This window comes from Lynx rufus, unplaced genomic scaffold, assembly GCF_022079265.1.
Source record: "Lynx rufus isolate CCGP_SWC_20201006 ecotype Redwood Valley unplaced genomic scaffold, mLynRuf1.p SCAF_13, whole genome shotgun sequence".
NCBI classification, from domain to species: domain Eukaryota; kingdom Metazoa; phylum Chordata; class Mammalia; order Carnivora; family Felidae; genus Lynx; species Lynx rufus.
Window position 1 is genome coordinate 37,151,636 of NW_025814827.1, and position 26,250 is coordinate 37,177,885.

Here is a 26,250-nt window from a genome sequence, read left to right on the forward strand (position 1 = left end):
CTCTTCTTGTCCTGAAAAAAATAAATGTTGACAAGGGCGCTGGATGTGCACAGGGAAGAAAGTACCACTTAAAAATAACAAAAACAAAAACAAACAAACAAAAAAACCTCTAGGCCGGCAGTGGTACGATTTGCACAGCCAGCTGCCCCTGGATGTTAGCAGAAAGCCCTCAGGGGCGCAGTAATCGGCTGGCAGAGGCATAGGGGCCCGCGGAATTAAAAGGAACAAAAGCAAGATCGCCATTCCAATCGTCCCCAGCACGACCCCGTTAGGCTTAAGCCTGGTGTGATGGGAAAATGAACTAGAAGTAAGTTTGAAAAAAAAAAATTTTAGAAGATCTGAGGCTGTACCGTACTTTCCCTGTGGTTTTCTGCAGTTTTCCTCTCTGCGCTCTCCCTGTCCTCTTCATTCTCTCCCTCTTTCCTCGCTCGCGCGCGCGCGCCCGCATGCGCGCGCTCGCTCTCTCTCTCTCTCTCTCTCTCTCTCTCTCTCTCTCTCTCGCGCACACACACACACACACACACACAGTCCTCTTCCTCCGGCTCGCCCCCCCCCCGCCCCCCCTCCCGGTCGTCCCCGCGGAGAACCAGGCTCGCTGATTTGCTCGGGTCCGCGAGGCTCCTGCCTCCCCTCCCCCCCACCCCCCGCCTCCCCCGCCCCCCCAGCCGGGGCCGTCCGATCGCACTCGCTGCATATCAGAGGCTCGGCGCGGCGCGCTCCTCCTCGCTCCCGCTCCCCACTCCCGGGATGTGTCTCCGCCGTACGACGGGCTATGGCCACCACGACTTCCGGGTTCCGTCATTTCGTTCTCCCGCCGCCGACCCGCGCCGCCAAACTGAGGCTCTTCTATAAGCCAGGCAGCAGCCAACCTGCCAACACCTACTGACACTCACTCATCTCCCAGAGAGAGAAAGAGAGCGCGAGAGAGCGAGCGCGAGAGAGCGAGCGCGAGTGAGAGCGAGCGAGCGAGAAAGAGAGAGAGGGAGAGACAAAATACCTACCAGGAAAGGGGGGGAGGAAGTCCAATTTTTGCAAACTATTCAATTTTTTTCTTGATTTTTCCCCTCTGCTTTCTTTGAACGATACTTTAAAGAGAGAGGATCATATCATAGATACCGCGGGGGCCAAGCTAAAAGAGGGGGGGAGGGGGGAGGAAAAAATTCAAGAAGCAGAAACCCCTCGCGGAGTTTTACTGGAAGAAAAAAAACGGGTCTGAAAGATTCCTCCTCTTCATCATCATCAACCATCATTCATTCACTACCTTGACATTCCGGGCTTTGATTGACAGCTGGAGTGGCAAAAAGCCATGAAACACGACAGTTCGGTTACATGTGGGCTGCTGACGGGCCGCTCGTAACCTTCAGTTCGGGGGCTTGACAATTTTTTTTTCTTCTTTTTCTTCTTTTTCTTTTCTTTCTTTTTTTTTTTTTTTCAACTGAGGGGAAGAGAAGAGAAAGAGGGGGAAAGGAGGACCGAAGAGGAGGAGGAGGGGAGGGGGGGAGGAGGAGGAGGTGGAGGAGGAGGAGGAGGAAGATCAGGAGGAGGAGGAAGAAGAGGAAAAAAGAGAAAAAGAAGAAATATCACAGAAAAAAAAAAAAAACTCTTCGTTGTCTTGCCTGGGCTTTTTTTCCCCCCCTAAAAATAACATATTGGAGAATTGGGAGAAGTCTTTTTGGTTTGGAAAAAAAAAAAAAAGGAATCTTCAGCCTAGATCACTTTCTTATCCGGACTGGGATATTAAATATACGACACATCCAGGAGTTTATTGGAGCGCAGACTGATGGCGCAAAGGGTAGGTTTAAATCTCCAACACTTACCTAGATATAAATCCTCTCTTAAGAGGGGCCTGTCCCGATGCCTCCTCTCCCTTCAACGCTGCTGCTGCTGCTCGCTGCTTGATGATGGCGGCCAGTATTTAAAAAAATAGCAGCAAAATTATTCATCGGCTTTTCCCCCCCGTGCCTCTGCGTGTGTGCGAGTGTGTGTGCGTGCGTGTGTGCGTGTCTGGGCGCGCGTGTTCCAGCGCTGTGCGAGCGGGCGGGCGGCGAGTGCGTGTGAGTGGTGTGTGTGCGTGTGCAATTGTTACACGCTTTCGCCTCGCTCCAGCTTTTACCCCAGCAGCGCGATTCCCCCGGTTCTCCTGCTGCCGCCGCTGCCGCTGCTGCGCCGCTGCCGCCGCTGCTCCCGCGGCTCGGGGCGGGCACGGGCTGCGTAGGAGCCGCCGCCGCCGCCGGGGCCGCCGCTGGGGCCGCGCTGCCGCAGCCGCTGCGCCGCCGCCTAGACTAGCCTGGGCTGCTTGTTTTGTCTCTGAAATTGACAAGGACGCAGGGAATCCGCTGCTAAATAATGTTTCTGGTAACTTTCACGTTATTCCCCCCCCCTCCCCTCCGCTCCCTGCCCCCGGGGAGGCACTGGCCCCAGTCTTCCCTCGTCCTCGGCGTTCTCCTCCTGATTATTAGCGTTTTTCTTCTCTTTATTTTGTTTCATTTCGCCTTTTGATTTATTGGATCCTCGGGAGGAGGCGAAGGGGGGTTAGGGGTGGGATCCGGGGCTTCCTTCTCACACTAACTCCACTTCTCCCTCGGTTGGCTCGCTATGGTTCTGCTGCCTCTGGCCCGAGCGGGACCTCCCGGCGCCCCCTCGGTCCCTGGCCTCACTGCCCCCTCTCCCTGCTCTAAACGCTGCTCTTGGTTCATACTTTTTCATTTTAAAATTTAAAAACATTTCCCCCCGCAACTTTCAACTCGTTGTTTCGGCTGGTTTGGTTTCTGTGTGTTCAACTCGTGCTCGGTACTTTTCTCCTTTCTGACTTTGTTTTTATTTCTCTCTCTCTCTCTCTCTTTCTTTCTCTCCTGCCTGCCCCCGCTGCCCTTCGTTTTTCTCCCTCCACCCTTCCTCTATTCCTTCCCCACTCCTCTCCCGGCTCTCTTCTCCCATCTTCTTTTTCTATTCCCCCTTGGCTCTCCCTCACCTCCTGCGCCCCCCTCCCCTTTGCCGGGTTCCGACAGTACGATGAGCTGCCCCATTACGGCGGGATGGATGGAGTAGGGGTGCCTGCTTCCATGTACGGAGACCCTCACGCGCCGCGGCCGATCCCTCCGGTTCACCACCTGAACCACGGGCCGCCGCTCCACGCCACGCAGCACTACGGCGCGCACGCCCCGCACCCCAATGTCATGCCGGCCAGCATGGGATCCGCTGTCAACGACGCCTTGAAGCGGGACAAGGACGCGATCTATGGGTAAACCAACCGCCCCCCCCTCCCGACCCAGCATACTGTTTGTGAGTGCGAGTGTGTTCGTCTCTGTGGGGGTTGAGGGGATGGTCGGCTAAGTGGGGAGTTGTTTCTGCGGGGGAGGGGCTGTGGGGGCGGGGGGGGGGGGAACCGCCTGCCTTCAGAAAGGACAGAGAAGGGGGCCTGCTCTTCTTCGCCTGAAGTGTAAATCCCCGAAAGATAAAGCCTCTTCCACCCCCATAGCCCAGTCACTCCGGACCCCACAACCCAGAGTGACTGAGTCCTGAGAATCTTGCCAGGGCCTTCTCCCCAAGGACGGGATTCCTGGCCAAAGGACGCAGAGCTGGTCCTTCCAGGCCCCCTAGCAGAGGCCTTGACGAAGGAGAAAGTTTCCTGCCGATGAGGAGCAACTTTGTTGTTTTTTTCCCCCCTCTTCTGTTTCCTACCGAGAGTCTGGGAGTCACTAAATGCAGCTTGAGCTGGGATCAGGGCTGCTTCTGTCGGCCAGGAAGTCCTAATCACCCACTTCTTAATTCTCTGTAAATAAAGGGGGTAGACCTTGAAGTGCAGCGGGGTGGAAGGGACTGCTGCTTGCACAGAGCTGCTCTTAGGAGGAGTGAGGGAGATGGCTGGAAATTCCGCGTTTTATATCCTGAGAGAATTCGGACAGGGATGGCGGTGCCGGGTCCAAAAGTGTACCGCTCGGGCTCTCCCAGTTGAGAGTAGGTGGGGAAGGCGGCGGTTTGCCGAGGGGAGGGGACGGCTGGTCAACGGCCACGGAGCCTGAAGCCAGAGGCCGCAAGCATCCCGAAGTGGAGCTAAACCGCCCGGAGGAACACAAAGGGCAGACGCGCACGCACACTTCCAAGTTTTAACACTCGATTTATTTGTTTTTGCCTGCTGGAGAAATGTGGTCTTTGGAAGGAAGCTCCTCGGCGTTTAACATTCCTATTATTTTGGCCCCCACGCCCGGGCTTTACTAGAAGTAGAGCAAACAAGTTTATAAGGCAAGGGGGTAGAGAGGTTAGAAGAGGACCCTCTCCGATTTAGATTTAGGAAATGCCACTTCGGGCGTCTATGTGGGTGAAGCCTTCGGCCTCCTTCGAAATGACCATTAATGTGCAGAGCTAAAACAATTAAAAAAAAAAAACCCGTAGTGTTCCATTCTTGAGAGGTCAGGGCTGGGTATGGGGTTGGTTCTGCGGCCTCTGTAGTATGGGGATTGGGTCTGGATCAGCTCCGGGCTCCAGACTGCCTGAGCTGCTCGGATGTTTCATTATTTCCCACTGAGGCTCTTCTTACTCGGCGGGCTGCAGTGGCCAGGGGCTTCTCCCACCAGACCTGAGGGACTCCTGAGCTGAGGGAAAGGGCCAGGCCGTTTTTCCTTTCTGTTTCTGGCCCAGGCTCGGCTGACTGAGGAAGGCTTGTAAAGTGTGATGCGTGCTTGTTTTATGAAAGAAGGAATCCGAACCCTCCAAACTTGTTGATTACAGTTCTCGCTCCTTCCCCTCTGCACCCCGTCTCCGTGTGTGTGTCTCTGCGTGGCGCTGCCCGTTAGGCACCCGTTGTTTCCTCTGTTAGCTCTGGTCTTTGAGAAGTGCGAGCTGGCGACCTGCACTCCCCGGGAACCCGGAGTGGCCGGCGGAGACGTCTGCTCCTCCGACTCCTTCAACGAGGACATCGCGGTCTTCGCCAAGCAGGTCCAGCCTTCTTGACCCACTCACCCTCCTGCAGACCCTCACCACCCCCTCCCCTTTCCTCAGAGCTTTACATGAAAGAGGAGGAAAAGGCAGGGACACCCGATCTGTTCCTCTGGCCCAGTCCGAGCGCTACGCCTCCTCCCCATCCCTGAGCCTGGAGGCGAACTGGAAGTGGAGATAAATATGGGTGTTTGTTTTTCCCCCCAGCCAGGAATACAGGGGCTCGACCCTCGAATTAAAGTTGACCTGCTCCTAATCTGGGGCTTGGCCTTTTCCCCGCCTGCAGCTACTAGAACAAGAATTGGGGATAGGGGTGGTGAGGAACCCGAGAGTGCCTGGGAGGGGAGGAAGCCGGGCGCCTGGTGGGGCGGTCAGCGCCGGCAGTAAGGTGAGGAAGGCTGAGAGCCACTGTCCCTTAGAGGGCTGAATAAGAGGGTACTCGGGCCTGGAGCAGGGCCCTGAATTTCCAGCTGCAGCTCAGCATTTCCGGGTACCCCTTAATGGGGCTAGGAGCAGGAGGCCCAGTACTTTTTCAAGCAACCGCACTATTTTAAGGCACTAGTTTGTGTCCTGTGTTTTACCAAAGCCTCTCTCCTCTTCGCGGCCGCTGACTCTCCACCTTCCCCACTCATGCAATTTAGTCCGTGACAGGGATTTCCTTCTTTCAAGTTGGGCTGGTAATTCATGTTGACTTTCCCTGCTTCTTCCAGGTTCGTGCGGAAAAGCCACTTTTTTCCTCAAACCCAGAGCTGGACAATTTGGTAAGGCTCACTGTTTCTTCCCTTTCCCCAGCCTGGGCCCCTTTCCTTGCCTGGAAGCACCCACTTTCCCCTGGAGCTCCGGGGAGTTGGAGCAGAACCCTGTTTTGAGGCTCCAAAGCGACGGGGGTGGGGGGGGGGGGAAGGGAACAGTTTTGAGCCCCTGAAAGGAAGAGGGGAGGTAAGGGGTGAGGGGTGGTTGTAGGGGAGAGCAGAGGCCAGTGAGCAGCAGGCGGGGACACAGCGCCCCGAGTGTGAGCAGTGGATGAGTCCCGGGTCTCGGCCCAGGAGTGAGGCTTCGAGAAGTGAGTTATTTCCTCTCTTTGCCGGGGTAGGCAGCCGAGCCCCCAGCAGCTAACCCGAAGGAAGTAACCGCTGGCCCAGCGGAGGGCGGGCGGGGAGTTGGGAGGTGTGTGTGTTGGGGGGGGGGGTCCTGGGGCAGGCCCGCGCAGGCCACTTTTAGGTGCGATTCTTTTGCTAATTTGCACAATTTCAATATTAAAAGTACTTAAATCCGCTTTCAAAGGCCCTGCCTCACCATTCATCTTGAGTATTTCCTTCTTTAGTAAGGACGGGTTTTGCTGGGTGTGCTGTAAAAAGCTTTCTCTCTCCGAAGCTTTTTTTTTTTTTTTTTTTTTTAATTTGGCCTGAGGTCGAAAGAGGGGACGGTTAAAGACTCAGGCGGAGAAGGAAGGCCTGGCCCTAGGAAAGCAGTCCTTACAAATAGCTCAGTGAACACAGGGGGCAAAGATATTAGACGCCTCGGCTCAGGTTGAGTCAGATTCCTACCCCGTGGCCAATGAGGCAGAGATGATCAGTAATCACTTGGTTTTTCTGGTGATTTCTTGATGTGTGCGTTTTGCCTGGCCACTTGCCTGTTTCTTCTCCCCAGCTCAATTCCCCCACCACCCCCCACTCAGGGCTTTGAGTCACAGAGCCCTAACTCCACACTCCAAACTTTTCTTTCAGATGATCCAAGCAATACAAGTACTAAGGTTTCATCTCTTGGAGTTAGAAAAGGTAAGCAGGGAATGACACTCCCTACTTTGATTTAGCCACTTCCCTCTCTCCGTTGAGTCGGGATGTCTTCTGCCAATCTCCAGGCTGAGGCACTGAGCACCTGGAGGTTTTGAGCAACTTGTTACTATGTCCTTCCTTCAAACTGCTCCTCAACCCAAGGGCTCAGAGGATGGGTGAATTAGGACAGCTCTGCTGTGCGCCACCCACCCCCCCCCTCCCCGCTCTGTCTTTTTCCCTAGGCATTCAGGATTATTTTGAAATGCAGCAAACCATTTGTGTTACTGGACATTCAGCCTGCTTGCGTCTCTATTAGCTTAGCTCACCCTCAGACCAGAGCGCGCATTAGGTACACGCAGGGGGAAATCATCCTCGCTGGGCTGTCTTCACATTGCTCTCCAGCTCAGTCACTTTCCCCTGGAAACATATGAAACTCTTAGCTTGTTGAATCGCAAATGCCAATGCTGTTCCCAGTTCCAGCGTTCTAACATTTTGATGTTATCATCAGATTGGATCCCCCCCCCAACCCCACCTCCGGCCTCCCAGTCTGAACCCAGTTATTTCCAGTCTTGTTTCTACTCCCTTTATTGTAACTTGTTGCTCAGGGAAGTCTCCGGAGAATAATATCTGTTGCAACAATTGCTCTATTGTTTCCTCGCCTTCAAGTATTACACCCATTAATTAGAGTTAGTTTGGAAGAGGTTGCACTGTTGCTCTTTCCAAATGTAACCCTGCATCCTGATTTTTTTCCCTTTAAAAATGAAACAAAACGATAACAACAACAACAACATGAGCTGAACCTTCCACCATGACCCTCCCTTTAGGTCCACGAACTGTGTGATAACTTCTGCCATCGGTACATTAGCTGTTTGAAGGGGAAAATGCCCATCGACCTTGTCATTGATGAAAGGGACGGCAGCTCCAAGTCAGATCACGAAGAACTTTCAGGCTCCTCTACAAATCTCGCTGACCATGTAAGTCTGAGAGCCCTTTGGCATTCTTTTGAGACTACTGGGTATAGCATTTTTAAAAAAGTTGTTGTAACATTTAGCTAAGTTCAAACTTGGTTTTCTTGTTAAGGGATTGGGTCTCTTTGGGGGTCTTTTCTCCCTTTCTCACCACCTCTGCCACACCTTTCATCTTCCTTTGCCCTTTGCTGCCCCCCTTCCTTATTTATGTGGAGAACCAAAGAAACCAGGGAGTTGATAGAGTGATTTGTGCTCTTAATGTGTAAAGTTTCCTGGATTTGGTGACTTGGTGTTAGCAAATTGTCTGTTTGATATGGTGACTGCTGCCTTTTCTGCTTCCCAACTCTGTGTAATCAGTGCGGCAGGGACCCAGAGGCAAGTCAGCTAGATGGACAGGGTGGGGGAGAGAGCACTGAAGGACAAGAGACAATTGGGGAGGGAGGGCCAACTTCCCAGTCCCTCACAGAGATGACAATCCTGAGAATTATTGACAATCTTGCATTGCATTAGAAAGGAAAGAAGGAGTGAACACATTACAATTCTCTGAGCTTTTGCTCTATAGAAACTTATTGTCAGTATATGGACTTATTGCCAAGTGCCTGAAGCATCTTTATAATAAAAGACAGTAACTTTGATGAAACAGTTATTAACAATGTATTACAGAAAGCTGAAGGGAATTGCGATTGAGTAACCATAGGTTAGTGGTTGAATTTTAACACTTAAACAGTTGGTGAATGAAGACAGAGTATAGTAAGGAGTGACTGTGTATGTCAGTCTAGGAGGGGAGATTTCTTTCTATTCTCTGTTTTTAATCCTATTTTGGAACCGATCTAGGGAGCCTGATGCTTTAAAAAAAAAAAAAAAGGAAAAAAAAAGCATATGTAGTGAGACTGAAAATTTGAAAAAGAAGCAAAGAGAAGAAAGATTGCAGCTGGTAGGAAAGGCAAGAGTGGCGAGGTTAAAGAGTGGGTGTGAACAGCAGTTTATTTATAGGAACTCAAGCCTGGGGTGGGGGACAGGGTGTCTATAGATTATATTCAATTGAGCTTACAACCTAAGTGATATAGGCTATAGTCTAATAACTGGCTGGCTGAAATACTAATTTAGCATGTTGTGGAGTTAAACAGCTTTGAGGCTTGAAGGCAGTTTGTACCATTACCACAACTGTCCACCCCCCCTACCCCCACCCCATTCTTGGTTATTAAGAGGAATGGGTTGAGAGGCCTGGAGAATAAACCTTCTGTGAGATTCTTTACCTTTCCCCTACCTCCCCCCAAAAAGTTTTGAAAATAGACAGGCATACATTTTAATTATTAGCCTTTGTACTGTATGGAAATCTAGCCTAAGAACAAAAGTTAAGAAAGAAAGAAAGAAAGAAAGAAAGAAAGAAAGAAAGAAAGAAAGAAAGAAAGAAAGAAAGAAAAGGAAAACCTCAGTCCTGGTTGTCTAGTTCTGAGACAGAATAAATGCTATGGCATTGAAAGTTTCCGTGCCTGTCTTTACTCTTGGCTTTTCCCATCACAATTGGGGAACTTTGGGGGGCTCTTTTGTATTTGAGTATATTAACGAAAATCAAAAGGGTGCAGCAAGCAGCTTTGGAAAGTTTACTTGCTGATATGTGGCATTATGACGTGTGGCTGTTGTCTATAAGGCGAGACACCACCTTAGAAATATTTGTTGTTGTCGTCATTTGTTTATTTTCATAGCTTCCTCTTTCTCAATTCATATGCATCCTGCAGTATTGGGGGAATGAGAAGGATGTAGTTACCTGATTTGTAGAATGAGAGGTTCACAGTTATCTGCAGCCCAAAACGTTTCTCTCGTGACATTTCTGGGGGTCTCGACTACTTGATTCTCTAGAATAGCTTCTTGGCAACTGTTTTCGATGTATGGAACTAGAACATGCTGATGTTTACACAGAAGAGATAAGATAAACTAGGCTGTTTAGAGGATTGGCTGATCGACAGTGCCAGTTTATGAAACTATTGTAATATTTAAATTACACTCAAGTAGTCGGTGGTACCTAAGAGGATAGTGCTTTAATAATTTAACAATCATCATCTTTGGATAAAAGAGTCAACTGTAACATTTGTTGCTCCTCTTTCAGGCCCCCAATCAAATAAAGATGACAACTGATTTATTTTGAACCCACGAGGGCTTGCCACCTCATTGGGCATCATAATTTAAAGCCTTCTATTTCCTAGAGATCTGAACTATAACATTTTTACTTTAGCCCCCTGCTATTTGTTTTGAAAGGAAGCAATAATTTGTTCCACCAGCACACCGAGTGGGAAATGGCGAGGTTTGCTACCGACTGGAATTTTATGCGGGAGGTGAGAGAAAACCTTGGAGAGTTTTCACCATTTTTTGATATTTTTGTGCCATAGGTATATTGATTGTATTCATTAGCAGGCATCCGCCTACAAAGTGAATTCTCTTAGTTTCTGCCTCTCCTGCCAGCGCGCTCTCCCTTAACCCCCCACCAGCAAGAAAAGGGAAAATACCGTAGAACTACCTGAAAAGTGGTATGAGGGGAACATTTTCAGCATGTAAATGTGTCCAATTTGAATCTCCAGGTTTATTTTTTCATTTGCTTTGATATGCATATTTAATACATTGCCCCAGGCTGGATCTCATTTGGTGCATGCTGGTGCAGGGGTGATGATGAGCCACTTCAGAAGGACTGAGACAGCGTGTTGTTTTCTCTGTTTTATCTGTTGGCCCACTATTCTGATCTACTGCGCTTCCTCATGGTTTTATTTGCACATGAAATGCCGGGAGCATTTCAACTTATTGGCTATGAATAATGACAGCTAAAAAAGAAGTGTAGTTTAATTTGTTGTGTGCCAAGGTTTCTCTTTTGGAGGTGACAGTTTGGTGACAGCTGTTTGACACCCCAAAACACATACACCTCTATACTTATTAAGCGGTATCAAGCTGCATGTGTGTGTGTGTGTGTGTGTGTGTGTGTGTGTGTGTGTGTAAGGAAGGATCGGGCAAGGAGAGAGAGAGTGAAAGAGAGAAAAGAAAGAATAAGTGTGTAATTCTGTGTAGTAGAAAGCAGAGGGACAAGCGTCAGGAACAAAATATTAGGTGCCAGCCTAGAGTTCTATTTTCTTATTAAAAAATTTGAAAATAAAACTGAATGAAAGTACTTGCTACAAATACCTTGAAAGCAAGTATTTTTGGCAGACTTTTAGGAATGGGTTTTATATACGATTCCACAGTGTATCAGGCTGTTGTCATGCTGATCTCACATTCTGTAATTTTATGTGAATAATCTGATGTAACGTTGATAAAAAGACAACCATAATGTCTTAACCTTTTGTACATTACATCCGTTAAAGATACTGAATTCGTTCATTTATTATCGAGGCGTGCATGATGGGCATAATGATACAAGGAAATTTGGAATTAAACAGAAGATAAAATTTGCAACATTGGCTCCTGTTTTGTTGTTTTTAATAAATTCGTAATGAATGCTTGCGTTTTTATATTCTAGTATAGTTTATCTTATTTTCTTATTAAACGTAAGAGTAATTATTATAGGTAGGGAACAACTGTTACAGTATTCTTTGGAATAATGGGAAGAAGGAAATAAGACAGTGAAAGGAAATGGAACTCTATATTTCAGCTGCAATTCATGTTAAGTTTCCCAGGCATCCAAATTTATTATGTTTAAAATAAACATATCAAGAAACCAATTCTTTTAAAAAAAGACAAAACTTTCAACTTGAAAACCGCTATGGAAAATTCATGCTTTTCCTGGTCTGTAGTGTTTCTAAATAATAGGTGATCTCCACATTTTCTACTTTACATAATTTTAGATCAAGTCTTTAGATGCAGTGCAGGCTAATAAAATCTTTCTTTAAGTTTACGTTGAAAGATATTACGTACCTTTAGATCAGCATTAGATAAATGAAACATGTCTGTTTGAAATACATTCTCTGGGCCAAGGTCCATTTGCCTGAAGTGCATATTATTATTCCTAATTAACGTTCATGAGGAACTACATTTTACTTATTTATTATTATTTGTTTAGGTGAATTAAGTATAGGGAAGAAAATACAACTGTAGCTGTTAACAGTTAGTGACAGGTGCCTTAAAATTGACTGGCTCTGATAATATGATACATAAAAGAAAAACATTTTAATTTCTATGTTGAAAGCTGTAACTTAACTGAAGATATGCTGTTTTTTTTCTTTTGCATCTCTGAATCTGTCAAGTTATTTTTTTCTGTGTATACAGTTCTTTTAAATGGGCTAAGTTAGAGGGGAGTCTCCCCAGAACCTTGTCCCTGACAGAATGCGGGCAAGTGTCCAGACGTAAATGCTATTAGTACCTGGAAATCTAGCAGGGATTAGGCGGTGAGGAAAGGGATAGGTTTAAGTGATTGGCCTATAGGATATCAAAGGGGAAATAATGGGATTTGATAATAATATTAATAATACAAATGATTTATTTTGTCAGATAGTTTCTTAAGTTCTAGTATAGGATTAGACCTTCCTGTGTGTTACCCGAGGCCTCTAGGGACCCATTCCGGAAAAGTTCTCCCTCCAAGTTCTGTCCACCAACTCACCATGGCTGGGGTCATGGGTTTTCTGTTGTTATTGTTGTATAGCTTCTGAAGGTTGATAGTTCCTATGTCAATTTCCATCAAAAATAATTATGTTATTTAAATCCCTTTGGTTGAGCAGCTGAAGTATGTTTTCAGTGTAACTGTGATGAGATGAAATCAAACAAAGGTGCCCTTGACAACCACTGACATTCACGATCAGATTAAAATTTGGATATTTTAAAAATTGATTTTGTATTTTTTTCAGACTGAATGCTTTATGGAATATTCCAACGCAATTCAAAATTATAGGAGACATGTTATAATATGATGGCATATCAACAAAATAAGAAATTTCTCTCTTTTCTAAAAGCTGATCCATTTGATGGAGGAATCCATTTTTTTTTTTTAATTTTGGAATTTGTTTTTGGAATTTGCAAAGAGCACTTGCTACTACTTTGAGAGTTACTCACCTATTAATTCCCAAAGCTCAGTGGAGGGTGGAAGCAAGGAGCTGAGGGAAAGACCCCAGCTCTATTTACATTTTTAAAGAGTGAGTCCATGTTCTGAAAGCATGCGTGCTTCTCCTGAGTTCTTGTGTCAACTTTAGAATAATGAAGTTGAAATTCCAACATTTTTTCAAACCATACAATTAACATTTTAACTTCTGTAGGCTTGCATACCTGATGACAGGAGTCTTCATCTGATTTTAAAAAATAGTAATTTTTGCATAATGTTAATTAGGAGCTACAATATCATAAAGTCATAGGAAATATGTAACATATTAATTGTGTATACCGATGCAAGCATATCTTGCCTTTGTTGTTTAAACATATTGAGCCAAATTAGTTTTGCATGCTTCGTTTGCTGGTTAAAATGTCTTTATATATGTTTGCTCTTGCTTTCCACCTACAAGTGCATATTCTGAATTACTTTACCGTATTGTACAAGTTCACGTATAATTTTTGGCTTGGTGTTATAGATCGTGTTTTAGTTGTATAGGTTCTAGAAAATCAAATGCTTGTTGTAAGTATTTTTTAATAATAGAAATAAGAAGTAGGAGTGACCTTAGGGATTATCTTGCCTAACTTCTTAATTTTAAAGAGATAAAGGAAACAAGTCCCAGGGAAATGAAGTGCATCACTTGCTTAAGGCCACATGATCAGTTAGAGGTGGCACCCTAGTGACTTAATTCGAATCTAATGCTTTCTCCCCTATACCACATCCATTGATTCATCTTCTCGTTTGGGGTCTAAGATGAGTTCCAGATTATTTTAGAAAGAATGTGTGTATAGTATGGCTTCCCCCCCACCCTCGAATCCTAATACATTTTACTTCCTCATTCAGTTTTGTATTTATTTAGAAACGCTCATACATTTTGTTCCATTCTTTTTGCAATGTGAGAATCATGAGCTTTGTGGAATCATTTAAACAGGGCAGTCCTACCAATTCACCAGGACTGATTAAGTATTTTCCTATGGGCAGGTCCCCACAGAAATGCCATAATGGTGTAAAATGTTACAATTTCCACCATATCTGCAACTTCAACAAAAAAGGCGTACATATGTTTTGCTTCCTATGCCCGGAGACTCCTGTCCTCTCTGTGCTCTTTCCCAGATTTAGCAGAATTCAATGATGGTGCTAAATCATTTTTTTTTTTTAATTTCAAGGGAGAAAACACTGGCAGAATTGTGTTTTCTAGGGAAAGCTGTGTGTAAATGAGAAACAGAGGAGAGCAGCAGAGTGATCTCCTGTGGCCCCGCTACTACAAGCTCTCCCCATCTTGTCTCATGCTTTTATATTAATTACAACTTGCATTATCAGCTGTGAGTCTGTAGCCCAGCAAATAGAAAATACTGCCCCTGGAGACCTAGCTTCTTGTATCTATTTTCCATCTCCTTCTATTGTGCTCCACTCAGTATTCACTGCTTTTCTCCTGCTAACACTGCTCTTTAACGCAATTACGTAAGAGCAAGAAAAGTACCGTATTTGACTCCCAATTATTAAAGCCACTGGGAATAGAAACATGTTCACTCCTTGCCCTCGGGTGTCTTCGTGATACTTTGGCTGAAGAACAGGACATACATAGTGGAATGCATATACCTGAGTGCTCACCCCCACGCATGCACTCAGAGAGCATTTCTCTTTCTTTTCCACATACATCATGTGTTTTACATGCTTTCGTATGCCACTTCGGTTTCAAGATTCACTAAACTTCTGCATATAATTTGGCAGAAAGCCAGGCAGTTTATTCTTGAAGGATGTAAACTTGGAAACTATCTAGGGAGGGAAAAAAAAAGAAGAAGAAAGAAGTTGTGATACAAACAAATATTTCAGTCTAAGGAAAAAAAAAAACAGTGTTATGGGTAAAGGATTACACTTTATCTGTCCACATAGGCTGTAATTTTTTATGACCAGGAAGGTAGCAATTTTTTATGGACCAGATTATCAGTATTTGTCATGTTTGCCATTTCACACGCCTTGCCCCTCCCTGTCTCTTCTCTCAAGAGAAGTCCCCCTGGGTGATCGAGTCACCCTGGTGTAGCTGAATGTGAACAACTTTGTGGAGCTTCTCAGCCCTGAAGCCCTGGAGAGATACATCTGTTTTTCCTACTTTCAACTTAAATGAATGCCAGGGTGGGTATTCCTTAGTTTTGATCAGACTCCCAAACGAGGTCATAATACTTGAGACATTCCATATGGAAACCCAACATCTTATGACACTTGTTGGGGACAGCATTTTTGAGGACGTGAAGGAGAAAAGAGAGAAAAAGACAGGGGCATGGCACGTGAAATGGTGAACATGAGCAAATTCTAGGAATGGGCTGAAAACTGGAGATCCAACTCCTTTGGAGGAGCCAGCTGCTTCTAAAGTAATGTTTGCTGATGTGGCTTATTTCTCACTCCTTTACTTTAGAAAACACCTCCTCCTCCTCCTCCTCCTCCTCAGAAAACCACTGGAAGAAGTATACTAAATTGTAAATTAATGAGGTCTGTCTTTAAAAACTCAGCACAGGTTTGACTGATAAGGACAAACCAGTATTTTCAGTTGCTGGAAGTCCTTCTGAGCAGTTAGTTCAAACCACTCTAGTGCCCAGACAGAACAACTTGCTCCAGCTTCGTTTGAATGATGATATAATCATTGTCGGATGACATTTACCTTAAAACATAGTTGAGATGTTAGTGGCTAATTATTGCAATTTTCATGAGGGGTGAGGAGCTTTTCTAGCAGCCTGCTTAATAAAAAGACTGCAGTGCATAAAATTAACATCACTTGCTGTATACACTGAAAAGTTTAGCCTAGGTGAATGTGTTACAGTTGTTTCTGAAAGAAGGCTCTCACCAGTCTGGTTGTAGGACTAAACCAATGCCACGCCATTGTTTCCTAACCGCCCCCCCCAACCCCCCTGTGCAATTCTTCTAGCTCTTTATCTGATTACCATCCAGCAAACAGCTGACTCGAAGAGGCTGCAAAGCTTGAAGAGCCCCTGTATTCTCTTTGCCTTTAGCTGGAAACTGTTGGAGTGGTTTCTAACTCTGATAAAAAGAGAAGTCACAGGCATGACTTTGTCTTAGTACAGGCAGCACAGAACCTTGATTTTCAGTTCTTTCTACTCAACTTTGTTCCCTAATCTACTTTCTAAAACATATCTTCAGAGATCTAAACCTGTGCTGTATTTATAATCACAAAATTTCTGCTTGGGGTTTCCACTTGGAATCAGTTGCTTGCCTGATGGCATTGCCAGTAGCCTTGTTTTGATACAGATATTACTGATCTATAGAGCTTTGGGTCATTTCGTCATCTTTCACAGATGCCAACTATTAATTTGCACTCAGTTTATAGCAGACCTGTAGAGGGGAAGAGAGTGGTTTTTTGTTGTTGTTCCAAATAAGAATAGTCCCCATTTTGTCTCCCCATGGCTTCTTGATTTTATTTTAATACAACTTTATATTCTACATACACATTACAGAGTTGATGTAGAAGAAAGTGATAGACTAATTTCTTTTCTTCTGGATAAACTGTATATAATGACAACATGGCAAGATTGTTTTCAGATGGTCAAGATGTTTGCTTGTTGCCTATAGGCATGTCGGTCTGTCTGAATCCTTATTTACCAATTCTTGTAAGAAGAAATCGTGCACTTTGAGAGATTGATGTTTTTGTTTTATTTTGCCCCCAAAGAATCTCCCTGCCCCCCACCCCCATAAGAATTTGCTTGCCAGGAGATCTTTGGTCTTAGTTGAAGTCATCACATGCAGGTGACAAGTGTACAGTCTGGCCTTAAGGCTGGTCTGTTTCATGTGCTGTTCCTCCTCTCCGTTTCTGCCAGAGGAAATTCCATCTCTTGCCTGCCTTCATGTGGTGCTGATAAAGTCCTTCCTGTACATTAGAATTCCTGTTTTCCTTTAAGCAACAGCAGGGGATTGGGAATGATCAGGAAAGGGGAGGAGGAACAGGAGAAGAATACACTCGGCAAAGTAGCATGAGCTATAATTTCTCAGTGTGCCTTGCATGTCCTTTGAAACAAGTCATGCTTCCAGGAAAAAAGCACTGCCCTGTGAATTTTAAGCTTCCATGGAGCTCACGTGAAAGTTCTGTCCAGTTTATCACTTGGCTAGCAGTTCATAGTTGTTTCATTCTGTTCATTAGTATCACTGTATCTGTTGGTTGTGTAATCAGTTGATAATGTTCAGAGTTCATTCAGGTTGGTGTAGGGCAATGCATCTGAAAGATGCAAAGAGCTGCCCCATATGTTCTTGGATCTGTGGGGGTTTTTTGTTTTTGTTTTTATTTTTGTTTTTAAGGGAGTCGTGAGTTCTGTAGATGTTCTGGAATTTAGTATCCAAGAGTATTGGGCCTCTTTCTTGGAAGAGTGTGTCCCAATTAAGGCAGCAAGAGTGAAAATGACTTCTAAATTTTTAAAAAGCTTTTTTTCCCTAACTTTAAAAATTAACTTTATCGAGGTATAATTTGCGTATCATAAAACGCACCCCTTTTATGTGTCTGTTTCCATTAGTTTAAACACATGTAGACACAGATGTAACCATCACCTCATCAAGATGCTAGAGCATCTTTTCTTCTTTTTGGTACCCATCGCTGAAAAGACAACATACTATAGTGTGGGGTCTGTATATGCCTAGGTCCACAAATACTAATATGTACACGTTTTTGTCTTTCTCTGCACCTTTCCTATTGGTTCCTCATTTATGGCTGAAATGGTAACTGTGGGAACATTTCTTGGCATCCTGACATCAGAATCCTGCATCTTGGCGAGATCACGACGATGCAACGTCCACCCACTCAGCAGGCACCCCGGGGCCCTCCAGTGGGGGCCACGCTTCCCAGAGTGGAGACAACAGCAGTGAGCAAGGTAAAAGGTCAAGCATTTCCCTTGTGCAAAGTAGACATAACCGAACTAGCTTCAGTATTTTATGATATCACTACTACCTCCCTGTAAGTAGGAGAGTGGCAGGTTAGAGAGCTGCTATATTAGTATTTCCTCTCAACTTACATTACTTTAAAAAAAAAATCGAAGTGAACTGTCTCATCTTTAAGTAGACATTACAAAAACAATTGAGTAGTTCTGCCAATTCTTTTGCGGATTTGGTTATCTACACTTTAACTTCGGTGTGTGAGTAAATAGAATGACCTGGCTTATTTTGTTACTGAGTAAATAGAATGACCAGGTTATTTTGTTTGTCATATCACCATTAGGAGTTCTCTGTAATCAAGCAGTGATGCCTCTAAAGTACATAAAATGCCCAAATCTGTGCTCATGAGCTCTCAGAGAACGGTGTGGCTTCTATATGGAAGTTTATCTTGGGAAGATGGATTTTCAAATCATTAGCCTATTTGTTCCCATTTTCATTCAGCTGACATGGTGACTTTTGTCAGAAATCCTAAAGATCAGAATAATCGCAGGACAAGGGGGGCATCAACTGCAGATGACAAGGAAGCCTAGTGTACTCTAGAATAAATTTTACCATGGAAAACTCACCTACTGCACAGAGAGCAATTATACATTGGTAGGGATGAGTCTTCTGTAGCAAAAATGATAATTGAAAGGAAGATGCGTTATTGAATGTGGGCCAGGAAAGTGTATAGATTTTACTTTTTAATATTTTACGTTAGATAGTGTCTGATCTCCTAGGTCTATTTCATCTCTATTATGACTGTGTTATGGCCACAATATTTAAGCATTAGACAGTCTTCCAGGTGGAGGACAGTTTAACAGCTTGAGCTGTAGTCTTATATGCCATTTAAAAGAGGGTGGTTGATGTAGGGTGAGTGCCTTCACTCCTCCAGGTTTCTGGCCACAGATTTTGGATGACTAGTATTCTAGAAGAGTGTAGAAACATCGTTTCTCCTAGGATGCCATTAACTGTGACTAGGTCCAAATTAGAATCTAGGTTTAACAAATTTGAAACTGATACAGAAATGAACACTACGAGATGGTAAATTGCGGAAGAACTTGCGAATTGTATTTATTTAGGCTTATATACTGTCTTTATGAGACCAGTTAGATTGCACCTAAGAAAAGCAAACCGGAAGGCATTTTGGAGATGGCACGAACATAAATTCTGTGGATCTGCAGTGCGATGCCTTAATTGTGGTTCCATATCCTGGTGATGGACTTCTCGGCAGGGTTAAAGCTGGAAAGCTTTGAATGACTCCCACCTTTCCCCACCACCCCAAACTGCTATCACACAAAGGGTGAAATGTATCTATTAATAAAAACAAAACGCCCTAAACATTGTGCAGAAGAGGGGGGAAAGAGAAGCAGACTTAATGGTCTAATGAGGCTATCTTCCAAAGACTTGTTGTGTGTGAGGCTCGCTTTGACCTTTCACTTTGCTCAGGAGCCCAGCGCTTCATTTTTCACATTCTTGCAATTACGTTAACGCTTCAAGCATTTCTGACTCCAAGTCAGCTAGCAACACCAGGCATAACTCAACACTGTGAGTTTTTCTCCTCTCTGTAGATTCATTAACAGGTCACGAAGGTCCCAACTGAAATTTAAAACTGACTGGTTCTGTTGGGTTGGTTGAGTTATGGCAAGGGAGATAGCAGGAAAGGACCAGAGAGAAGGGGAGGGGGAGAGAGAAGACCCTGGGGTTTGGAGCTGGGAACAGTTGCAGCAGCAAGCAAGGCATGGAGTTTTATCATTTCGGTTAGTTTGTTTTGTTGTTGTTTTTGGTCAGAAAAGAGAAGAGTTCTGAGACTGACACACTGAGTAAAAGCGATACACACAAACCTCTATGTTGTGGGTAGCTGCACCCACTTATCCCATGCTGAAGGATTTGATCCCTGTAGGATTTTGTTCCTTTTATCATATCTCTGTGGGATTAAAGAATGGACATGGTAGCTTATGTGTACGAGAACTAGGAAGTCAGTCATTTTACTGTATTAAAGTGTGAGGGACAAAACAACTTATGATTCCTATAACACAGGGAACGCTTTGACATGGAGAATTTCCTACCTGGCTTACCACATCAGTGGTTCCCAAACACATGTTTAAGGGTACACTGTTTGTTACGGCAGACCGCATGTTGAAGGCCAGGCTTGGATGTATTTTGTTATACTCATGCCCATATGAGTCTTTCAAACATGTATTTAAGGTGCTGTGAAATTTGGCCCACTGAATTGTCCATAGTAGCTTTCTGTGGGAAAGATTAATTATCTGCTTCAGGGCAAAGTCAACAGAGATATTGACTGAAATCACATATGCTTATCCTAGGTTAAATCTTAGGGTTGATGTATAATGGAAAAGCTAGAAGAGAAATTTATGTTCTTAGCATTAAATATATTATAATGTTTCATTGGAAACCAAGTTTGTAGGTTAGAAAAGAGTTTTCTTGCTTATTCAGAATTTATTAGCACAACAGGCATATGGAAAACTGTAAAACGACTCAGTTTCAAAACAAATTATGATAAACAGGAAAAATAGGGATGAATTGTACTAAATACAATGTTTTCATACACATTTTAAATTAAACTTTAATAGCCATATGCTATAAAACAATACATGCATTTATGTTGCTTTATATTTTTCGTGAATATTTTTACTAAAATGATTCATACACATCTTTGCTTTGGAACCTAAAAATACCTCATTTTATGACTTGATAGTGAAAGAGCTACAGTTACACAGGTGAAAGGTCATCTTTTACTCTCTAGTGTTTGTGCCACAAACCAAATGGGGGAAAAAAATCAAATTTTAAAAATATTGTAAGAAACAAACTTGGTAAAATATAAAACCCGACTTTACTATATCTTTCAAACAGCACATGCCTAGCAGTAAACTATATAAATATGAACCAGATTTTCATTCACTCTGATTTCTTTTGCTAAAAGCAGCCAAAGGGAGGGAGTTTGTCTTGTTAGTCACATTAGAATGAAGAAAGAAATCTGGTTTTTCAGGGATAGAATTAGGGTACAGACTGGGGACTCTGCGGAAGTAACTGGCCCTCTTTGTGTCTGGCTTCCCATCAGTAAAATGGGGCTTGATAATAAGGCTTGGGGTCCCTAATTCTGTACCTGCTGAGTCAAAAGCTGCTTTGTATTTCATTGTGTATTTTGCCAGAGTAAAGACTAGGAAGCAGCCTCCTTGTTCTTAGAGCACTTTGAGAGCCTTAGATGAAAGGCACAATATATGTACAAAGTATTATTATTATTGATGGGTTTGTGTAACTCCCATTAACGCTGATGGGAGTTACGCATGTGAATTGGCAAGAGAATAGACCCCTCAGTGTTTAGAGCACATGAAATTTACATTTTTTCCAGTGCTGTAATTGAGATGTTGACAAATTGGAGAATATTGATGAGCCTTTGTTTTAAGTATTTCGTGCCAAGTTTGTTTTATTTTTCCTGGTTTGAACAATGGTATGGGTTCAGCAGCAATGAATAAAAAGGGTAGAGTAAAGATAACTTTGTATTTCAATATTTTGATGTGCCAATATGAAATAAATTGTCTTAGGCAAATGGAATATGCTGTTTTAATCATTAGCTATGCATGAAAGAAAAATTGATGTTGACATCTTTGCTGTAAAATCGTTGTAATGGGGCCTTCCTTACAATTCATTTTTGTAAAATTCATTTTGTACATTTTGCAGCAATTGAACAATCCCTGCACTGTGAATAGGCAGGATTCCCAGAAATACCGAGGCAGTTGGCCCAGTAACTGCTGAGCTCACACTGCACACCACACGCACGTTAACCATACTGTTGCCAGACCCAGTTTAACCTAAATACATTAGCATACTAGCATCTATATTTCTTTAATCTTTCAGGACACAGGGCTGTGCAAGCCAGCATAATTCCCCTCGACTCTGCCTGCCACCTATCAAACCCTTCCCATTGATGTCTCCAACTATGATCCAGGCAATAAGACTATTATTTCATAGCTAGGTATTTGTTTATTTATTATGCAGTTCTTTACCAATCATGGTGTTGAAACCTAAAAAATACCCCCTTTATATTGGATGTGTTTATAGGTAAGCAAGCTTCTAAAATAGTATTAATTACACTTTTGAGTTTGTAATGCATACTACACTTATGGAATAGATTTCTTCCCCACCCAAATATTCCAGTTATACATTTAAAGGAGGGAGCAAAACCTCAAACCAACCTACAGTGGATCCTGAATATGTTCTACTGGGATTTCTTATTCAGTCTAGGAAAACTCCGTCAATGGAATGTTTTCATAGTGGCGGCAATTTCTTTAAAATAACCCTAAATACAATATGACAGATGCCATCTGGCATAATCTTTTTCTAGTTGCTTTTAACTTTTATTTTTCCTAGAGCTAAGTTCATCCAAAACTGGTCACTCACTGTTATGCTACATATATGACATTTCTTTTCCTTCCTGTCTTCCTAATTGTATCAAAAAATTCTCTGAGAATATAATTGATAATTGAACATTCCCACAGAAAAAAATTATTGTATATGGAACATTTATGTTGCATTTTTATTCTGTTCCCCCCCCATAGAAATGAAATTAAATTCTTCTAATAAATAAATGCTCTAGGAGCATGTAATAGTGCCCATAAATGCTTAAAAGCTTTCTATAATTGCTGTTAATTTTGAGTAATTTCTTCCTATATGTATCAACTTACTTGAAAAACCCAGAGTTGGGATTTCTAGATTTTTTTTTAACTTAGTCATGTAAAGGGATGTCTCCTGATGCCAGTTAGAGTTTAATTTAGAGTAGTAATTAAACTTGAATACTGCCTCATAAACAAAAGATAAACAATAAACCAGCCACGTTCCCTGCTGTTTCATAGCTTTCTTTCCCAGATGTTTTAGCCTGATAATTTTTACACAGTGAACTACCTAACATGGAGTTTTGTGGACAGAGGTCGAAAATGAGTTTTCTTTCTTTCTTTCTCTCTTTCTCTCTCTCTTTCTTTCTTCTTCTTCTTCTTCTTCCCCTTCTTCTTCTTCTTCTCCTTTTTTTTTTTTTTTTTTTTTTTTTTTGGGCAATCCTTTTTCCCTCCGAAAAGCAAAATGCAGAGGATTTTTCACTATTTAGATTTTAAACAATTCTGATCAAATAAATACTTAATGCAGATGTGCTTTAAAGATAACTCTAGTTCTTCTTCTTGGATATTGTTTCTTTTTTTCTTCAAAACTTGTCACGAATGCCTTTTACACTTAGTGATATAAAGAGAAACACATTTTTATTTAAGTAAAATCTTGATAATAAGTCAGAGAACGCAAAGCTTGACAATGGAAAATGTTTCTTCTCACCCTTCCTCCCCATCCCCGCCCCCTCCCCTCCCCCCCCCCCCCCCCCCCCCCCCCGCATCCCTCCCCTATGGCCAGCCTTGTAGACTTTATGTCTACACTCTTCCTTGGGCCACAAGGGTTTCTCTGTCCAGTTTTGGACCCTTCCACTGTCAGCCATGATCTTTCTAATTGTCAGGTACTAGTCTGCCGTTCAATGCAGAAGCCATGTTATTTTCACTGGGTGGGGTAATTACTGAAAGCTGAGAATAGCTGTACTAAAGACACAGGGATACTTTCATGATCCCATTAGCATAAGAGTGGGTAAATTATTCATGCCAAGTGAGGATTCTATGGGGAAAAGTATAGTTAATGCACATAGTTTTTAAATGTATCCCTTTCTGCTCTGAGACTAAATTCTTGTTGGAATCAGTTCTCAGACATTTACGGGAAAGCTCTGGTGGCGTGTTAGATGCAGTTCATCTCTCTCTGTTTGCAGCGCTCTCAATAGAGACCATCTGGCAAAGATCCAGAAGGTGATTAAACAAAATGATCAGCTCTTGTTGCTGTGTTACATGTCCAATACTACGGATTAAAAAACATGACCCACGACAGTCACGCTAACGTCATGCCGCTCCCCCCTCCCCCTCCCCTTTCCGTGTAAGAATTCAGATGGTCCACAAATGTGTGTGCCATCTTTGTGTCCTTATGGCCCATAATCATGAACAGGTTGTGCAAATGGCTCTTTCTGTAGCACTGTCTGTTCCAGCAGCAAAGAAGCATTTCATATTAATTGGGTCAGTCTAATATTCATATTGACATGGGGAAAAAATTACTAAAATTTATTCTTATAGCAGACAATGACTATGTGTGCTTTCTGCCATGAGGGAAGTGAAATCTGACAACTGGCTTGTGCAGCTGATTAATTTTTCTTGAAACTGGAGAAAATCAGCATGAAAAACTGTCATTCTCTGAAAGTAGTGCACAACCCTTTGTAACTAAACAAAATGGATTGGGTGGGGGATTTGGGGGAGCTTGTGGAAATGAACTCTGGTTTTAACGCCATAATCAGGGATGAATTTACAGGGCCATTCAGAGGAGTCCTCCCTCCCCATAAACAAGCTGATAATCACAGGGAAGCTGACTTCCAATTAGCTTTTCCTTCCCTCACACAGATCAGGGTGTTTATATGTCCTCCTTAAGCTTTGATATGTCACTGCTGAGTTGGTACATCTCATGTCACGTTCAAAAGTTTGGAAATAAAATGTTTTATTGTGAGGAAATCCTGCTAATCAGCAAGGTAATATTCAACCAATCATTTCACGATTGAGTTAAGGTAAAAATGCCAAGATCTGTGACTAAGGGACAGATGTATCTTATCTTTGGGGGTTTGCACCAAATGCCAAATAGAAATATAAATTGAACAAACCAGACATTGTGAGGAAGTGATTGAAGAAATATTGAGATGAAATCTTGGAATGAGCTGTATATGTATATTTATAACAATGCTGTGAATTGCTTACATGCCACATTTGCATATTATTGATTTTATTAAGGGCCAGTTTGATGTCTGTTAGCTAAGGCATTTAGAGAACACTATTATTATGAGGTTATTCAGAGATTATGCCTGACCATTTAATATTGTGGAGTTAGTCCTGCGACTAATATTAGAGGTTGAATTTGAGTGCAAATATCAAGAAAAAATAAAGAATAAGGCAAAAAGAAAAAAAAATTCTTAAAAACCACTTTAAAACATCATTGGTCCTTGTCAGCTCCTCTTTCTAAGGGAGGGTAAAACACTGGGTTAGAAATACAGTCAGGCATCCTACTCAGGGAGGGGAAGTGAAGTTCCCCTAGAGTCAGTGCAGTATGGCAGATGAAAGGGACTTGTATAGCCTTGGGGGTCTTAAGGCTATTATAGGGCAACTCATGCTCTGTTATCATGCTGATTTTTCAATTGATTTTTGGCTGAACAGTACTTGTTGAAGCCCTCCAGAGCATCAAACACAGCCTTATGGTGCTATATGTTGTAATACATGTGTTCTATTTTTCCCTTCATTGTCTTTACTTTGCTTCAGAAGAATAGTCTATAATGATGCCATGTTATTTCCCACCCCCCCCCCCTTCTTCTTTCTTCCTTGTTTCTACCTTCAGAGAGTTTCTTGAAATTCTTACTGTTTTTTTAGGGGCGGGGAGAAGGGGGAGGCAGGATTAGTGGGAGAATTCATCTTCCTATGTTGACATTTGTTTTTAATTTGGCCTTTAAAAATATTTTGATGTCACAGCAGACAATAATATAAACCATTTTCATCTACCAAATTTATCCCTCAGTAGTTTTGAACTATTCACTCCCTTTCTAATGACAAACAAGAAAACAACTATGAGACTTCACTGAAATCTAGTTCCTCATTAAAATGAAAGTGAGCCATTTTAGTAGCTCTTGCTATACAGCATTAAGATCCCTCAGCGGGCTGAGAAGCCAGGTCTTGAAGAGGGAAATGATGGAGGGAAATGTAGAGAAAGTGTGTCCCTGTCTGTCTTCTGCCTGGGGGATTCTTACTGATGAAAATCCAATTCTCATATCAACTTCTCCATGAAGCCTTCCTGATTTGCCCAGTGATAGGCCTGTGTTCCCTTCTCTGCACCCCAATGGCACTTTCTACTTCTATCATAGCATTTTTCACATTTTGTGGTATAATCATCTGGTTCCTGGTCTCTCTGTCCACTTTTCCACTGCAGGGATTCTCATTTATTCAACTGTCTAGCAATATTAGGTCCACTTTTGAATCAGTAAACAAATCCTCAGATTTTGTTTTGTTTTTAATTTTTTTTTTTTTTTACATTTATTCATTTGTGAGACAGAGAGAGACAGAGCACAAGCAGGGGAGGGGCAGAGAGAGAGGGAGACACAGAATCCGAAGCAGGCTCCAGGCTTTTAGCTGTCAGCACAGAGCCTGACACGGGGCTCGAACTCACATACCGCGAGATCATGACCTGAGCCGAGGTCGGACGCCCAACCGATTCAGCCACCCAGGCGCCCCTGTTTTGTTTTGTTGTGTTTTGTTTTGTTTTAAGATGGACAGGTTAATTGAAACCTTGCTCTTATTGACTCTGTGATGTACACCTGAACATAAATGAGCTATTTTGAATATATTGATACATTTGATCAAATGCTATTAAATCCTTAAGAGATAATAGAAATTGTTTCCTTTTACTGAAACTTTGTTGTTTACAACACTGCCTTAAATAAGTGCATGTACCCTGAACTCAAACTTAGAATTCTTTTGGT

At 43.1% G+C, this 26,250-nt stretch overlaps 1 protein-coding gene across 2 annotated transcripts in view; it reads left to right on the forward strand.

Annotated features, from left to right (window-relative positions):
• Positions 1-1,780: 1,780 nt before the first annotated feature.
• The window catches only part of MEIS2 (Meis homeobox 2), a 207,183-nt gene continuing 182,713 nt past the window's right edge, over positions 1,781-26,250 (forward strand). For both annotated transcript variants that reach the window (XM_047074519.1, XM_047074520.1), the window contains exons 1-7: positions 1,781-1,792; positions 3,009-3,241; positions 4,794-4,935; positions 5,646-5,696; positions 6,663-6,713; positions 7,535-7,684; positions 17,491-17,605. In XM_047074519.1, coding sequence (XP_046930475.1) covers positions 1,781-1,792; positions 3,009-3,241; positions 4,794-4,935; positions 5,646-5,696; positions 6,663-6,713; positions 7,535-7,684; positions 17,491-17,605 — 754 coding nt within the window. The remainder of the gene's footprint in view (positions 1,793-3,008; positions 3,242-4,793; positions 4,936-5,645; positions 5,697-6,662; positions 6,714-7,534; positions 7,685-17,490; positions 17,606-26,250) is intronic.